The sequence below is a fragment of the Siniperca chuatsi genome, linkage group LG11 (assembly GCF_020085105.1).
Source record: "Siniperca chuatsi isolate FFG_IHB_CAS linkage group LG11, ASM2008510v1, whole genome shotgun sequence".
Lineage (NCBI taxonomy): Eukaryota > Metazoa > Chordata > Actinopteri > Centrarchiformes > Sinipercidae > Siniperca > Siniperca chuatsi.
This window is the reverse complement of record NC_058052.1, coordinates 2,087,178-2,106,181: the sequence shown is the minus strand read 5'-3', so window position 1 is coordinate 2,106,181 and position 19,004 is coordinate 2,087,178. Positions and strand designations below refer to the sequence as shown.

At 41.1% G+C, this 19,004-nt stretch overlaps 1 protein-coding gene across 7 annotated transcripts in view; it reads left to right on the top strand.

The window, feature by feature from the left end:
• birc6 (baculoviral IAP repeat containing 6) overlaps positions 1-19,004 on the top strand; it is a 193,053-nt gene that overhangs the window by 146,377 nt on the left and 27,672 nt on the right. For all 7 annotated transcript variants that reach the window (XM_044215397.1, XM_044215402.1, XM_044215400.1 and 4 more), the window contains exons 65-68: positions 3,754-3,982; positions 7,919-8,064; positions 12,793-12,903; positions 16,003-16,220. In XM_044215397.1, coding sequence (XP_044071332.1) covers positions 3,754-3,982; positions 7,919-8,064; positions 12,793-12,903; positions 16,003-16,220 — 704 coding nt within the window. The remainder of the gene's footprint in view (positions 1-3,753; positions 3,983-7,918; positions 8,065-12,792; positions 12,904-16,002; positions 16,221-19,004) is intronic.

Sequence of the window (19,004 nt, the reverse complement as noted above, 5' to 3'; positions counted from 1 at the left end):
AAACGGAATGATTTGTACTTTATACTTAATACAGCATGCAGAGTTGGTTTTTAGTTGTGTTGCTGTTGTTGGCAATGGTAGAACACAGCATTCTCAACTCAACTAAGCTTTATTTATATAGCACCTTTCATACAAACATGTAGCCCAAAGTGCTTTAGATAGCAAAATAAACCAACACACCATAAACATTTTGTAATACTAAAAATTACAACAATAAAACAAGTGTAAAAAGTCAATACATAAAACTCAATAGAATTAAAACATTTAATAAAATAAAAAGTAATGTAAAAACCAACTTTACTCCAAATTAAAAGCCAGATTAAAAAGATAAGTCTTTCATTTCCTTTTTAAAAAATAAAGAGAGAGGTTTTAATATCCAGAGGCAGTGAGTTCCACATTTTGGGGGCATAAGAACAGAAGGCGCTTTCACCGATACTTTTATGGGACACATAACATTTAAAAGAAAAGCGGTGGAGGACCTTAGTGATCTGGCACTTTTATGGAACATAAAATGAGAGACAGTCTCTGATTTAGGGAGGAACAAGCTCATTTAAAGCTTTATAAACAAGTAAAAGAACTTTAAAATCAATTCTAAAAGATATAGGTAGCCAGTGCAGTGTCTTAAGTTCTTGGGTGTTGTGATCCATTTTCTTTTCCAGTAAAAAGTGAATTACATTAGTCTGAATGGCTAGTAATAAAAGCATGAGTGAGTTTTTCAGCATCTTTCTGAGTTAAAAAAAAGGTCTGACTTTGGTTATATTTCGGAGATGAAAGAAGGATCTTTTAATGACCTTGATAAATTGAGAAATAAAATGTAAATCAGAATCTAAAATCACTCCCAGGTTTGTGATGTTAGATTTAACCTGTATGCTAACACCACCAAGCATTGAGTGTAGTTTTTCTCTTGCTGCTTTTGGTCCTATTAAAAGAAACTCAGTTTTTTCCTCATTTAGCTTAAAAAAGTGTTTACCTATCCATATATTAAGGTCAGAGAGACAGGCAATGAGAGCATGCAGGGCATTGGGGTCATTTGGCGAGACAGAGATGTACAATTGTGTATTATTAGCATAAAACTTAGTTAGTAGGAAGTTAACTTAGGTAGTTGACATGGTGATTATTAATGTTTTCAAGTGGGAGCATATATAATGAAGACAAAATACCTTGAGGAATACCATAATCAGTACTATGAGTCTCTGATACATGAGCACCCAGGCTGACAACAATTACATCTATCAGTTAAATATGACTGAATCCAAGCTAAAACACTATAAGAGAGACCCACCCATTTCTCGAGTCAGTTAAAAGTTTGTGGTCGATTGTGTCAAATGCTGCACTGAGGTCTAAGAGAAGGACAGCCACATTGTTTGCATTTCAGTAGTGCTGTCTCTGTGCTGTGGTTTGCTCGATAACCAGACTTTACTTTCTAAAATGCTGTTGTTGTTTAGAAGAACAAGTAGTTAAGTTAGATTAATTTTCTCTAAAAGTTTACCAAGGAAAGGTAGATTAGAAATGGGTCTGTAATTGCTTAGTTCAGAGTAATCTAGATTGGATTTCTTGATAGGTCTTACCATTGAAGTCTTGAAAGCTGTGGGAAAATGCCTAAATTAAGAGAGGAGTTTATATACAGTGGTGTGAAAAAGTGTTTGCCCCCTTTCTGATTTCTTTTTTTTTTTTTTTTTTGCATGTTTGTCACACTTAAATGTTTCAGATCATCAAACAAATTTAAATATTAGTCAAAGATAACACAAGTAAACACAAAATGCAGTTTTAAAATGAAGGTTGTTATTATTAAAGGAAAAAAAATCCAAACCTACGTGGCCCTGTTTGAAATAGTGATTGCCCCACCTGTCAAAACATAACTTAACTGTGGTTTATCACACCTGAGTTCAATTTCTCTAGCCACACCCAGTCCATGTGAGTACAGGCTATTGTGCTTTGATAACCATTGCTAAGTATTCAAATGTTAGAAAATTGCTGAAAGAGCATTGCGTGCAGGTAAAAGTACTAGAGAAAACAGTGACAATCCCAACCCCTATTTTATTTTGTCAAATGGAGTATTAAAGGGTGAAATTAGGAGGAGAAGACTAACAGCGTAGCTGAAGTAGTTGAAGTAAGCCAGGCTAGAGTTAAAAATAAAAAGCTACGGCCGTGTTCAGAAATAAAATAATTAATATAAAACGTCTTGCTAGAGAGGGACCTAACAAGTGCTAACTTAATCGGTACTGGCCTGGGCCTCACAGGGATTGACTGACAGACCAATCTTCACTAGGTTGCTTATGTTTCTGCTATAATGAATGATCAGTGTGACATTAATGTTCAAGACAACCGACAGCTAACTATAACTGGAATGGAGAATATTTCACAACTGTAGAAGTGTGGTAGGAACAGGAGGGTATTGTTACGGATTGACTTTGCAAAGTGACTGAACTACGACTGGTTCCTACATGACGTGGATGTCTTTTGACGATTTACCGGACTTCAGTGTGAGATCTATATTGTGGGCCAATAGTCGTTTACCTTTTCTGTTGAGATTAAGTCCATCCCATGCAAATAGGTTTGGTCACTTCCAAAAAAATGGAAGTTATCCACAAAAGGAATGCCCATTGCACAGGTCAGTCCTTTCAGCCAGATATACAGCTGGCGCACACGGCTGAATTTCACATTTCCGAACTGAGGAGAAGGCAGGGGTCCGGAAATAACACACTGTCTGCCACACTCCAGGACAGTGTCAATCAGAGTTTTAAAGTCAACCTTCAACTTTTCAGATTGTTGAAAGTTGATGTCATTAGATCCAACATGTGTGACCACTGAGGATGCGGAATGGTTATCCTGCAGCAGTTCATGGAGCACGGTGTTAATGTGGAGCACCTGAGCACTGGGATAACAAAATGTTTCTGTGGTAGGACAGTAGACTTGTTGGACCATGGATGAGCATACAAGAAGACAGGAGGGGGACTCGTTCAGGCGTCCCCTCTGGGTCCTCTTACCACGGAGGGAACCACAGTCCTGGGATGCACATTGGTAGTCCGCCTGTTTTCCCTTGGTGGACGAACCCTGGACGGCACAGCTGGCAGCGGGGATAGTGGCGAAGGGCTGGATATAGCAGCTGCAGGAGCAGCGTAGGCCGTAGGTGTGACACCTATAATGACGGTCGAAGGCAATGGAGTAGCCCGATCAAGACAGCGAGAGACTGGGCAAAGTCGTACCAGCAGCGGTACAGCGTAGGCCTACTTCGGCAGCAGCCATTCTCATCCAACCCCTGATCGGAGATGTTGGATTGAGGATTTCTTCCTCGCTGACTAATTGGAATGCTGCTCAGCAGCTGTGCGCTCAGTGCTGCCAATGGTGGCCAAAAGTTTTAGAAAGGAGACTGCTGTTTAATTGTAACATAGCTTCTGGCCACCAGTGGCAGCATTGAGCGCATGAAAAGACCTTTCTTGCTCAGAGTAAATCAGTTTTTTGTTACATTGCATGTAGTCCATATAGGTCACTAAGGATATTGCCTACACTCCAGCCAGTTTATATTTACAGTATTCTTTTCAGAATTTTCTGAGCTACTCTGTGACTGAAATGTTGGAGTTCTGAGAAATAGCAATTATGAACATACTGGATCTGTTATATCAACGTACACTTATAAATATTAACAGATGAATGCAGTAGGGATCTGTTTTAGAAAAAAAGAGACCATTTCTTCCTTTTGTTCCTCTGTCCTTTGAGCATCTAACACTTTGTATCCTTCTTGTTACTCTGCAGTTCTGGATATGGCACGCCATGTGCCACTATATCGGGCACTATTGGAGCTACTGAGGGCCATTTCCACCTGCACGGCCCTGGTTCCTCTACTGCTGCCTCTCTCCGGAGACCCGGGGCAGGACGAGGAGGAGGAGGAGGAGGATGAAGAACACTCTGAGGGACAGACCTCTGTTGGGATGCTGTTGGCCAAGATGAAGACATGCGTGGACACATACACCAATCGCCTCAGGTGAGATGGAAAGAATCCAGATAACTTAATAATTAAATTTATTTTCTCTGGTTTTTAAATTTTAAATATAAAACCCTAATATTACACAGTACTTACAGGTGTATAGTCACACATACATATAATTATCTTTTGGGCTAAAACCGACTTCATACATAAGGAGTAATGTTTAATTTAATACTTTGATCCAGCCATGACCTCACCACTCCAGAAAAATGCACTACCAGTATCATTCACTCTCCTCTTCTCTGCAATACTTCTGAACTGGGAATTTTTACATCTATAGCCCTGTTCAAACTTGGCATTAAAATGCACCATGGCTTGTGTGATGTGAATGTACCATTGAGGACACATTGAGATTCAGTCACTCAGCTGCTTCCAGAGGTGGCCAGGGACACATGTCCAGAAATGTGTTGTGTATTTTATTATGACAGGAAAAGGCTTCATTCTCACCAGAAAAATCCACCATCTACAGATGAGTGAGCTCATCTCCCTCACTGACAGCTCCTGTTAGCTTCTTGACAATGCTATACTCAGGTTTACATATATACACACTGCACACATACATGTCAAAGTGCCTGATCATGAATGATGTATCTGATGGTATTTTAAGAGAATGCCTGTCATGAATGTTGCAGCAGCGATGCTGTGGCAGCATGGTTCATTTAAGGTACCACAGGAAGAAAACCTTATTAGGTATTAGTCTGCTTTTGTTGTGCCACTAGTTTGATAAACTCTTTCTTTGGAAGGTTTGGGAATCGAGTGAAAATCTGCCATTCAGGTGTACAGGTTCCCGGGATCATCAGACTGAGTGAGCAGTCAGCAAACAATCTATGTCAAATCTTTCTAACAAGCTATCTTTTTTCTTTTAACGGGGAAATTATCGCACAACATTTAGAAATGCAATACTTGATGATTAAGGGACATTATTTTAACTTTAAATGTCAAGTTGTTTTTCTTAATATCTATATATTTATTTATAGGCCTAATATAATGGTTGGGGATACACTGGGGCATCTGAGTGGAAATATCAGCTCTGTTATAGGTGATTTAAAGGGTATATTCTTGATATAAACATTAATATTTTTAATAATGCACCAGGATAGAGGGTTCCTTGTACAATTTACAGCATTAGTTCTCTGAGAATCGCTTTCATATCCAAGCAAAATTGGTATTACTACTAAAATATCCCTAGCCAAATTGATATCAAATCGAGACCTTGTGTATCGGAATTGATTCAGGAAGTCAGTGGCGATACCCAGCTCTAAACCTTATAGTTCCTCATAAGTCAATGAGACAGTAGTGGATTACTGAAGCTGTCACACATGGTCCAGGCAACATTTTAGACCACTGAAAGCTTAAATCTTAGAGTATGATTAGCTCTTTATGTTTGTAGCTAGTAGTTCATTATTATTATTAGTAGTAGTAGTGCATTATCTTAGTTTATTGAAATTAGCTAAATTAAATCGGCTCCATTAACAACAAAGAACAATTAGAGAAATGTGTAACTCAACTAGTGAATGATTTGTAGACCACAGGCAATAATCTTTTAAAGGGATAGGATACATGTTACAGGAGTAATAGCAGATCTCTGATATTAGGGCTAGGCAGTATCACTTGAAATTAAGAGTGGGCAAAATGGATAAAATAGTCCGTCATGGTGTATGTGCATTTATATGGCAATATTTATGTATCACAATATAGTACATTTTCTGGAAAATCAATTGAGAAACTGTTCATAGATGAAATAATCAGACTTCCAGTACTTTATCGCACTGATCCAAAACTCATAAAAATCCAATACTGCCATTAAGTTGTCCTGCTCATTGATTTGCATCATTGCCCACACCACGGTATAAACGGTAGGGCAAAATCTCTGACAAATTGATATTGTGTCTCTAAATTATCATATCTTCCATGCCTACCTGAAATCCATTTCATGATTAATTGTTTAATTTACCTCGGTAACATTAAATAAGACTATCGTTTAAATTACACTTGTACACAAGATTTTCCTCAGAGTGTGGTGTTTACTGAAACCCAAGTGTGCACACCCAACATGACTGACATGGTGTCTTCCTGCTTTTTGCTTACTTAAAACTCACTTAAAAACTTCTCAGTGGAACATTGCAGACTTGTATTTCTACTTGTACTTTTTGGTAATTTATCAGCTCTATCTGATATTGAGGCTTGATGTAAAATTTACATTTTCCTACATGATACAGCTGGTCAGGGTACACATACACTAATGTAGGCCTAAATTATAATCTGTGAAGACAGAAAGTTAGATGTGTTTGACAGATGAACAGCTCTGCATTTCCTTTCTTTTAATGTACTTTATGTACTTTGTGCCCCATACACTGTCTGTGGAATGAGGAGTGTCTGTGTTGGCCTGTTGTGGCAAGAAGGTTTTGACAGGATTTGGACAGCCTTATTTCAATCCTTGAGACTGCTGGCCACTATTTATTCAGCAGAAGATTAGAATTTGAACAGGTTTTATATAGAAAAAATGTATCAATTTCAAAATACCTTTATCACCCTTGATCCCATTGCTCAGGGCATCACTAGTTAACACATCTACTGAGTCGATATTGTATATGTTAATGCATTACCTGCTGTACTTCAGTCCAGCAAACAGACAGTCAGGACAGATTCAGTAGCAGGAGGGCGGGGGGTCAGCTGAGGGGCAGTCCCCAAGTGTGTTTCCGTCCACCTTGTTGGGACCACTGGGACTTCACAGATGAATTTGTTCATCTGTGTGAATTTAATAGAACTTTTGTTGTGAGCTCCGCCCACGGACCCAGCTTTCCATAGGTCAGTGTGACCTATGACCTGTGATGTCATCAGGTCAATAAAAGGATCAACTGCCCTTTGTTTCTCCTGGACTCTTCTTCACTGTAGTTGTTGCAGCTGCCTCCGCTGTGTAATCTGCTTGGAGTAGAAGCACCAAACCGAACTCTTGTCTCTTACTGCAGTGACGCGAGAGCCTGAGTAAGATTCCTGCAACCAAGTTTAGTTTGAGCCAGCGGCTACGACACAAAGTCTGCTAGCTTACTTTAACAAGCAACAGGAACTAAACAAGTTAGTGCGAGCTAACTCTGAGGAGAACAAAGAATGGAGTGACTGGCTTCCTCCGATCTGCACAAGCAGACACTACACTGTAAAGACTGAATCGGATCCACGATTCTTCCAGCACGCCAAAGCAACTTCTCTTTCTCTACAGACTGGTATTGTACCTGGGCATTATATAGCAGAGCATAGCGTAATATGGCTAACCACAGGACTGCTTAACTTTTGTCATTGTACATGTATTGAATTGTTTTTCTGAGGTTCATTGTTGTAATGTGTTTTTATCTGCTTGGTTATTTGGTAGCCACATGCCAAGTTGATGTTAGTTAACGTTATGATTCACACAGAGTCTTTGCATGCAACTAACTCTTTTAACTTGGCACGTTAGCCACACACATACACCGTGAATTGGCCTTAAACATAGCCAGATACCAAATAGATAGCCAAATTTAATTGATTGCACCTACACAATTTGGTGCCCCTTTAACCATTTAAATTCCCAACAACTTGTTTATTGCACATAAAGCCTGAGTGGAAATGCGAGAAATAAAAAAAAAAATCTAAAATATCTCAAAGTTTTTACTCTTGGTGTGACAATGAAAAGGAAATGCAACAAAATGCAATGGAAACAGATTGTCGAATAAATCATGACGTACATGAAGCATGTGATTTCCACTCCTTCTGAAGGGGCGAAAACATGTTTAATATAATTGCCAAAGAATGCTACAGTGTCCTTTGGAAACTTAAAGGGGATATAGCTTGTTTTACCTTTTTAAATAATTCAAGTTAAATTCAGGTGAAATCTGAAAGTTATTAAACAGCACCCAATATTACATTATGGCTGAATGTATATTTGTGTGTGTGTTCCAGGTCAAAAAAAGATAAGAGTAAAGGTGTGGTGAAGACAGATAGCTCAGATCCAGAACCTGAGGGTTTGACTCTGCTGGTGCCTGACATCCAGAGGACAGCTGAGATAGTCTACGCTGCGACTACCAGTCTACGGCAGGCCAACCAGGGTATGTATACTTTATTGCCAAACACTGTAGCAACAGCGATTTTTGTATGTGTGTGTGTGTGTGTATATATATATAATATATGTATAACTTTTGTCCTTCACCCTCCGCGAGTGGTCTCATCCTTCGAGCTCGGGTCCTCTACCAGAGGCCTGGGAGCTTGAGGGTTCTGCGCAGTATCTTTGCTGTTCCTAGTACTGCACACTTCTGGACCGAGATGTCTGGTGTTCTTCCAGGGATCTGCTGTAGCCACTCCTCCAGTTTGGGGGTCACTGCCCCGAGTGCTCCGATGACCACGGGCACCACTGTTGCCTTCACCTTCCAGGCCTTCTCCAGCTCTTCTCTGAGCCCTTGGTACTTCTCTAGTTTCTCATGTTCCTTTTTCCTGATGTTGCCATCACTTGGTATTGCCACGTCAACCACAACGGCTTTCCTCTGCTGTTTGTCCACCACCACGATGTCAGGCTGGTTCGCCATTACCTTTCTGTCAGTCTGGATCTGGAAGTCCCACAGGATCTTGGCTCGGTCATTCTCTACCACCTTTGGAGGTGTTTCCCACTTTGACCTTGAGGTTTCCAGTCCATACTCAGTGCAGATGTTCCTGTACACTATGCCAGCCACTTGGTTATGGCGCTCCATGTATGCTTTTCCTGCCAGCATCTTACACCCTGCAGTTATGTGCTGGATTGTCTCAGGGGCCTCTTTGCACAGCCTACACCTTGGGTCTTGTCTGGTGTGGTAGATCTGGGCCTCTATCGCTCTGGTGCTCAGGGCCTGCTCCTGTGCAGCCATGATGAGTGCCTCTGTGCTGTCCTTCAATCCAGCCCGCTCTAGACATTGGTAGGACTTCTTGATATCAGCCACTTCAGTTACGTTCCGGTGGTACATCCCATGTAGGGGTTTGTCCTCCCATGATGGTCCCTCCTCCAGCACGTCTTCCTCTGTTCCCCATTGCCTGAGACATTCCCTGAGCACGTCATCTGTTGGGGCCTTATCTTGGATGTACTTGTGGATCTTGGATGTTTCATCCTGGATAGTGGCTCTCACACTCACTAGTCCACGGCCGCCTTCCTTACGGCTAGCGTACAGTCTCAGGGTGCTGGATTTGGGATGGAACCCTCCATGCATGGTGAGGAGCTTTCGCGTCTTAACGTCTGTGGTCTCTATCTCTTCCTTTGGCCACCTTATTATTCCCGCAGGGTATCTGATCACTGGCAGGGCGTAGCTGTTTATTGCCTGGGCCTTGTTCTTGCCATTGAGCTGACTTCTTAGGACTTGCCTTACTCGTTGGAGGTATTTGGCCGTTGCTGTCTTCCTTGTTACCTCTTCGAGGTTGCCATTTGCCTGTGGTATTCCAAGGTATTTGTAACCATCCTCAATGTCTGCTATTGTTCCTTCTGGGAGTGAGACCCCTTCTGTGTGGACTACCTTCCCTCTCTTTGTCACCATTCGACTGCACTTCTCAAGCCCCAATGTCAGAGCTGTAGATCCTGGTGGTGTGGATCAGTGAGTCGATGTCCCGCTCGCTCTTAGCGTATAGCTTGATGTCATCCATGTAGAGGAGGTGACTGATGGTGGCCCCGTTCCTGAGTCGGTATCCATAGCCAGTCTTGTTGATTATTTGGCTGAGGGGGTTCAGACCTATGCAGAACAGCAGTGGGGACAGAGCATCTCCTTGGTATATGCCACATTTGATGGATACTTGTGCAAGTGGCTTGCCATTGGCCTCAAGGGTGGTTTTCCACAGCCTCATCGAGTTTGCAATGAAGTCTCTTAAAGTCCTATTGATGTTGTACATCTCCAAGCATTCAGTGATCCATGTGTATGGCATTGAGCCATATGCTTATTTGTAATCAATCCAGGCAGTGCACAGGTTGGTGTGTTGGGTTCTGCAGTCTTGGGAGACTGTTCTGTCAACCAGGAGTTGGTGTTTGGCTCCTCTGGTTCCTCTGCCAATGCCCTTCTGTGCATTGCTCATGTATTGATCCATGTGTCCACTTATCTTAGCCGCGATGATGCCTGACATGAGCTTCCATGTTGTGGAGAGACAGGTTATTGGCCGATAGTTGGATGGGACTGTATCCTTTGCGGGATCCTTCAGGATCAGGATTGTGCGCCCTTCGGTAAGCCATTCAGGGTGTGTCCTATCTCTTAGCAGCTGGTTCATTTGTGCTGCTAGGCGCTCGTGGAGTGCAGTGAGCTTCTTTAGCCAGTAGGTGTGGATCCTGTCAGGGCCCGGTGCTGTCCAGTTCTTCATACCTGAGATTCTCTCTTGGATGTCTGTAGCTGTGATGGTGACTGGATGCTGTTCGGGGAGGTTGCTGTGGTATTTTCTCAGAGCCACCAGCCACTGTGCATTGCTGTTGTGTGATGCCTCCCTCTCCCATATACTTTTCCAGTATTGTTCAGTTTCCAGCCTTGGTGGGTCTGCTCTGCTGTTATTACCCTGCCATTGAGCGTACACTTTCGCAGGTTGAGTTGCGAACAGCCGGTTTATTCTTCTGGCTTCATTATCTCTCGTGTACAAGGGCCAAGGCTTGGAGCCTTTGTTTGGCCTTTGTTTGGCAGTTTCTAGTGCTTCAGGTATGGGCATCTGGTTGTACTTCTTGGGTACTTGCTTTCTCATTGCACCTCTCTCGGCCTCTGTCAGTTGGCTCACTTCTCTCCGGGCCTCCTTGATTTTTGCCTTCGTTTCCATGGTGGGTATTGTTTCTCATGGCTCCCACGGTTGCTCTTATAGCCAAGCATCACTGCTGCTGAGGCGTATATCAGCTCATTGGTTTCAGTGATGGTTGTGGTAGGGATCGCCCTCAATGCTGCATTCACATCTTCTAGGTGACTTTCTGATGGTACTTCACTTAGCCGTTCTAATTGGCGTTGGGGTTGCCTTGCATTCATCCTCGCCATGATCTTATCTTTATATGTATCAGTCGCTGCCTCGTTCTGCGTGAACTTGGGGCTTCGTACCCAATCTCTGGTGTATATGTATATATGTGTGTATGTATGTATGTATGTATGTATGTATGTATGTATGTATGTATGTATATATATGTATATGTATGTATGTATGTATGTATGTATGTATGTATGTATGTGTATATATAATATATATATATATATATATATAATGTAAATTTTAATTTTGATGCATTTTAAAACTGCATTTTGTGTTTACTTGTTATCTTTGACTAATATTTAAATTTGTTTGATGATCTGAAACATTTAAGTGTGACAAACATGCAAAAAAATAAGAAATCAGGAAGGGGACAAACACTTTTTCACACCACTGTATGTATAGATTATTTTCCACAATAACCTCCCCCATTACCTTGTTGCTACACAGTACACAATATTAATTACCCCCCACCTGCCCATTTCTTCCAACTCCCTCCATGGAATTTTTACTCTCGGTCCATATAAACAGCAGTCTAACTGATCACTTAGGTGGGTGAAGGCCATTATATGTGGTGGTAGTGTGCATGTGGGGTAGGGGGTAAAGATCAATGTCATGTCACTTCACATAAAGAAATCCATATGATAAAGGCCTCGGGAACCACACATCACACACACTTGTGCGGTGTGGAGCTTGCAACACGAGGGCCTTGACAGATGTATAATGATAATGTGAGAAGCCATGATCAGAGCGGAGCAGGATCGAAGCTATCGATTAAAAGAACTAGCAATATCAGCTTCACAGTTTGATTATCCAGTTGGAGGAAATAAACAATATTTATATTGCTTTGCTGAATTTGCTCTATCAGTCATGCCAAATTGCTAACCATTTCCTCTACTATAAGTTACAACCCACTGTATTTGGCTATGTGATGAGAGTAGAGTAGGTGGATAGCAGCAGCCTATGTCATATGGTACAGGTTGTAGGTAGGTTCAGATTAAGGTGGTAGCTGCGCTGGCAGAGTTCCCTTCTGCTGCCCTCTCAAAACACAGAACACCAATGTTGTCAGGTGGCAGACGCAGCGGTAACCACCTGCTGTCTGAAAGTACCTTTAATTTCGTAGCTTTGGCCATCATTTCTATAGCTTATAACATTGTATTCACCAAAGTAATTGTTGATATCTGGGATCACACCGACACGTGCAGCACAACTACGGTAAAGTTAAGACAAGAAGTCAATCTGTAAAATGTGATGGATGTTTACAATGCGTAGTTTGGCTTTGAATTTGTAGTTCATCAATGTTTTCATTCAAATAAATTTGGCTAATCCAGGAGCTTGTGTACAACCTGTCTGATCATCTGACCACTTGATCTTGTTGCTCCATCTGACTTATTGTCGATGCATTCTGAGATTTCAGCAGTTACTGCGGTGAGTACAATGTTATTGTAACTAATAGAACCGATGACCAGAGCTACAAAAATAAAACCCAAGGTGTAATAAACTGTAGTTATCTTTTGAAAAAGCCTAATGCAGATATGTTCTTGAGAAAAAGCAATTTTTTACATCACTTTCACAGGTGTAGTTAAGAGTTAAGTTTTGTCATAGTTGTTTCCACCAGCCTTTCTGTAGTGGTTCTTCATGTGCATGCCTGTATCTGTGTGTCTTTGACAAAGATCATAGCCCTGTGGCAGGCTGGCCTTGCAGGATTTACACAAGGGAAGACATTTTGAAGCTGATGCTTCTCTGCCATGGTTACTCTCTGAATGCCTCCACCTGCTCTTTTTTCACTCTCATCTTCATGATTTTTGCTCCCACCCCAAACCCTACCTCCTTACCAGAGAGGAAGCTGGTGGAGTCTTCAAGGAAGGCGTCAAGTCGGCCCAAGCCCCTGTCCATTCTACGCTCTCTAGAGGAAAAATATGTAGCTGCCATGAAGAAGTTGCAGTTCGGTGAGTTTCCAGGTTTGCTCTGGGAAGTGTACATGTACACATTTATATATGTACATTTTCTTTTTCTTGTTTTCCTTTACATATTACGTATGGCTGCTGCTAATGTTTTGGAGCGACAATGCCTGTTGGTTTTGCACACATGTGCTACACCATAATTCACCATTCCTCTATAGACTTCCTCCTTTTCCCAAATACACAAACTCTTCTCTCTCCATATCCTGTCTGATATGATCCATAATGCTCTGATGCCTCTGAAAGGGAAGCAGACTCAGGCTATGTTCCTATCCTGCTCATCCCTTTTGTCTTGTCCATCACTCTCCATTCAGCCATGTCATGATTAATTACACTGGTTTTGCTGTGTTGTAATTGGTTTTGTAAGCAACTTGATGTCTGAAGTAACTGCAAGTGACTTGACTGTAAACACTGTTGTTTTAGTGTGCAGACAGAATAGAAAGAGAAAACCCAAGACAGATTGAGGGCTAGATTATAACAAGACATTGTATTGTAGCATTGCCTTTACAGTACAGGGAATATGAGTGTTGTTTTTTTTGTGAAGATGATAAAGATGTCGTTGGGCATGTTAGAGGCAGCATGCTCAGTTGAATGTTAACTGATGAGTTGGTTCCTCACTTTTTGACTGAAGTTGTATTCACACTGTCAGTGTGATTTTGCTTTTAGCTTAAAAAATGCTTTAAGAAAGTTTTGTTTTGTTTTTTAGCTTAAAGCTCAATAAAATTACCATAAAACTTCAGTTAAAAGCTGAGTCCCAGTTAGATGCCGATCCCTTTTACCGGCCAGGTGTGGCTACACGTTTTGACAAAAAAACGCAGGTCTCAATTAGACGCCGGGTTTGGTTTTTATAGAAGTTCTTTAGATGTCTAAAACCTCATAGGCCGGGTTCACACAAGTCTTGTTTAGTTCAGTCAAACAGAACCCTGGAGCATTGACCCCCTTGTTGTGGTTCGTTTGGGTCGGTGTGAACGCCGGACTCGAACTCTGATGTGGACCAAACAACTGCTCTCTGGTCCACCTCAAAGGGGTGGACTGGGACTGTTATCAAGTAAACTAATTTTATTGGTTAAAAACACGTTTTCTCTTCCAGTTTTGGTGACTGGTGAACTAGTAGTGTTTGCTACCAAAATGACAACACTTTGTGATTTTTGCATGTTTGCAGTTGTGGCCGGCGTAGCTCACTGAGCTACGCCGCCACAACTGCAAACATCCACTTTGCATGGCAAATGCAAACAAGTCTTGGTAGGATCTCATCAGAACCGTCTTCTGTGATAAGACCAACTGATGGCAGAGCATCTTCCTCAAAATGCCTGCATTATTAAATTATTTAAAACCTGCTGACTTACAAGACGTTCATATGCACAGTCCTCTAAAATCTGCTGATATGGGCTCCAGATCAACACCAACAGAACCTTACAGTGCTCCATGATGTACGATATCCAGGTAGAAATTTGGAGGGGTTGTCTTTTTACCTGCAGACTATATGACAAATAATCGAACGACATTTCCACCACATGGCTTTTGTTCACAATTTTGCCTTTGTGAACACAAACCGGACCAGTTATAAAATGTAAACAATGTGTCATCCTGCATTGCATTGGTTCGATTCAGGGACCGTACCTTTATGTATGAGCCCGCCCTTAAAGCTCACCGGGTCGTCTGCTTGAGTTAATACAAGTAAATGTAAATGACAAAAACTTTTGTCAATATGGACATGCTACACATCATTAGATCAGTTAGATTCTTCACAACTCAGTTAATTTTGTGCACCAAAGTATAATTCGTTCAGATTTACCGGCACGATAAACAAGAGAGGTGGAAAAAAGTGGTGACTCTCTACCTTTTGAAGCGGTCCGAATATATGTCCATTCCTTGAATATTTATATTTCTTTAGTCCATAAGGGTCCACCGATCAAAAGAATCAAAACGGTTTTTCATAGAAATTAATCCAAGTTAAAATAACTACGGTAACCTTTGGCTTTCATTTCTCTCTTTCTCTCCCTCTCTGTGTGTGTGTGTGTGTGTGTCTCGGAGCTAGATCAATGAACGATTTGTAATTGATATGTTATTCGATAGCCTAATTTTTACAAGTAATATTCATACCAGTTTAAATAAACAATTTGATAGTATTTCCCATCTTTGCTGAGCAAGAGTTTTGTAGGAAAGGAAATAAAGGCCTACAGGCAAGTTGAGTTCAGTGATTGAAGCAAATAAAAGCCTGGGCTATTAATTTAAGTTTTATGGTACACTTGAAGTGTTTTTTGCTTAAATAAAAGCCGAAATGCTTTTTTAGCCTTAAACAATATTGCAGAAGTATGACAATGTTTTTAGCCACCTGACTGGATGTAGCTAGATGACTAGCTAGCACCATCATGCTACATGTTCTTCCATCATTGTTACTGAAGAACATGTCCAATGTGTGATCTTAAATTAAGTAGAAGCAACATTGCACTTAACTTTAACAAACACATTAAAACACTTTTCAACTTGACTTCTAGATACTACTAGATTTCAAATAAAGGTTTTCTATTAAAAAAAATATGCTTTCAGAAATGGCTCGAGGAAAATGATTGTAATAATGAGAACTTCTGTTATGAATTGGTGCTATATAAATAAAAACTGAATAAAATTGAATTGAATTTAATACAGATGGAGAGAATACGCTTTCATAGGTATAAGTCAGCCAATAAGTTTACTAAAATATGGCGTCCATTCATAGAAAGTATAACTGTAATGATGTGTTTTTTGGTTTTAATTTTAATTTTTGTTCACTTGTCTGTCTCGTCTGTGTTGGATTTGTTTACCCTTCTTAAAATCTGAAAATAAAATACTTGACCACATGAACACCCAGGCAGTGCTTGATAGTTTCATGTGCCCTTTCTCTCTTGCATTATTACCTTTATTGAATTGTAATTGGATTTGGTATCCATTTGAACATAGAGAAATTAATACACTTTAAGTTGTTATTTTGAGTGTTTACAGACCATATGGTTGGTGTAGTTGGATATGAGAATGGGTACTTTCCTGTACAGGACAGTGATACTCTCACTCTGACTGCTTCCTCACTCTGGTCTCCTCTCTTTCCAGACACCTTTGAAATGGTCTCAGAGGATGAGGATGGAAAAGTGATGTTCAAGGTCAACTATCACTACATGTCTCAGGTGAAGAATGCTAGCGATACAAACAGTGCAGCCCGATCCCGCCGCCTCGCCCAGGAGGCCGTCACCCTGTCCACCTCTTTGCCCCTGTCATCCTCTTCCAGTGTCTTTGTCTGCTGTGATGAGGAGAGACTGGACATCATGAAGGTGAAGTACTACTTCAACTTGTATCAACTATGTTAGGCTTGGCACTAAAGTACAAATGGTTGAGATGGTGTAAAACCATACAACTCATAATTAGTTTTGATAACTGTTGTGTTCATTGTAGTAAAATGTGTCAGTGTTATGATATCATGAAAGTGTCAAAGTACTGTTTGGTTTGTATGGGGTTGTACTCTGTGGTTAATAGAAACCACTAGTTTAAGAACTGAGTAAGACTGATGGAACACTTGTGTCTTCCGTAAAGGATGTTGTGTACTGTGTTACTGCGTCTGGTGTATCTACCATACGACTTGTCATTGACAGCTCTTACTCATTCCCCCAGTGACATTTAATTAATGGCTCTCGCCCCACAAGTTTATTAATGGCCAAGTCTCCTTTGCTAAATGTCAAAATCCTCATCTTTTTAGCTCGATTTCGGCAAAGGAATTCTCTAAAGAAAGGCAGCAGCATACAAAGTCAGAAGCAAAATGGAAACACATGAACACATCACTGCATACAAATATCAGTGTAATGAAAGAATTTTTTATTGGTATTAATTATGTAGCTAGTGTTGCACAAAAGGTGCATTAAAAAATGGAAGTAACTAACGTAGGAAAAAAAGGAAATACATATGACAAAAAATTAAAGCAGCTGAAGGAATGCTGTTCTGCTGTTTAATTGGCTATAAAATGTAGAAACCCTTAAACAAAATGTGCAGGCCAAGTCACCAAATCATGCATTTTGAAGTATCAAAAAGGTTATAATTTTACCACAAAGCAGAACAACCATAATATATTTTAGACTAAGATCACAAAGTGGGGTATAAAAGGAAAGATATTTGCCCACAGCCAACAGTCCTGTCACAGCATTGCACTTTTGTTTCGTTAAGCAGATATGTTGATGCAAACCTACCAAAATTAACTTTTTCCCCAAGAATAGCATGGCTTAAGGAGCATCAGCAGAAAGGGACAGTGGCTGGTGAAGTGGAAATCTCATGATCTGTGTGGGTTCAGTACATCCTTGTACCTCACCCCTGCATCCTTACATTAGTACCAAAACATCCCATTGCATTTAATCAACCCCTTTACAATGGCACAGTTGGTTTCCCTCTTGAAATGCTTCCACACCAGATTTATCTGACTTTGCTTAGAAGTGCAATAAAAGTGTTGGGTCTGAATGTTCATGTCAAAATAAACTTAATGCATGAACGGCGCTCAACACCCTCAAGAAATATTGCAAGTATAGTTGCCGAGTCATCGAGTGTTACAAACCCTGACAGCACTACTCCAGACCAAAGTGGTAGTTTAGACAAGGGTCAGGATGTTTGTATTTATCTGAAAGAAGAACACATCCACACTTGCATGTGAGAGTTGTTAGTCACATGAGGCCTGCACACCTAAGGTAGACCCACATAGGTGATTTCACTTAGTATGGCAGATTAAACATCTTTTCAGGTCAGTGTGAGTGTGTACAGACTGTTTGACATCTCCCTGATTCTCTTGTTAGCTTTGTTGCACTTGTAAGGGTGGGACAAATTACACCTTTATCATTCTAAGTAAAGGAATCCAATGACCTCACGTACACCCCAGTATAGTTTTGCCCACCTTCAAGTGTGGAAAGGGTAATCTTCCACACAGAGCCCCCTAATTCTTTTGAATGAGGCCATTCCGGCGGCGCAGCAGGGGTGCAAACGCAGGGGGCTCTGACAAAAAATGCAGGGTGGTCCAGTTGAACCTGATTCAACTTTTGCTGGACCCACATTCCAGGAAGAGTACTAGCGTTGTATTTCTATTCTTTACCTTTCTTTGTTCGTCACAAGGAAAGATAAAATAATTGCTGCCATGATAACTTTCCAGAGTTTCCACACTTTAGGTATAGTACCCTTAAAACCTGTACCTAACTCGTACCTACACGTACCTAAACCCTATTTCTGTTTTGCGTTTCCACCGCAGACAGTACTCTTAACATGTAGGCGGGGTTGTTACTTGGGCTACTGGGCTAACCCCCTTCACTTTTCCAGCTGCTGGGAAACAGACGAGACTTTTCTTGGTCTTGAGAAGCTGCAGCATTTATTAACTGACACACTGTAAACTACACTGTACATTTACTGCCAGAATGGCAACTGCTAACCTTTTCCTCTGCTCCGTTCACCATCAGTTTTCTGCCACTCGCTTTCTCTTACTTGCTCCTCGCTCTCTCTCACTTGCTCAACCACACACTCGCTACGCACGTATATGGTTGTTTTAGCCTACAACAAGGAGACAAGCTTTGTTTGAGAAAAGGCTGAACGCAGCAAGACTGCTGGAAAAAACAGTGTGGGAAATCCTGCATCAGAGCACAGACGACAAGACGACTGGTTGCTCCGATCCTCTCTGACCAATCTGTGGTCTGCAGTGTTTTTACTCCACCTTTTAGTATTGGTTCAGCTCGCTTGGAACCTCAACAGAGGGTAACCATCCACAACTTTTGCCAATGGAAAGGTGAAAATAACCATTCTAATGTGTAACAAACTGAACTGGACTGCTTGGTTGAAACGCGTCTATAGGCCCCCTCTCTTATTTTGAATAATGGCTGTTTCATTCTGACATAGATGGCCTCCTTCATTTCTCTTTCAAACCACTGATCTTGTCTGTCCAGTAGTGTACATTGCTGTCCTCAGGGTGTCCTATGTTCTTTAGATGTTGGTTCTTGCTGAGTCTTGAACTATGGTGTTGGCTGACCTGTTTTCAGCCTTGCACATGTTCAGTGGTTGCTTTGTCTAAAGAACTTAAGAAGCTCATTGGATGAGAG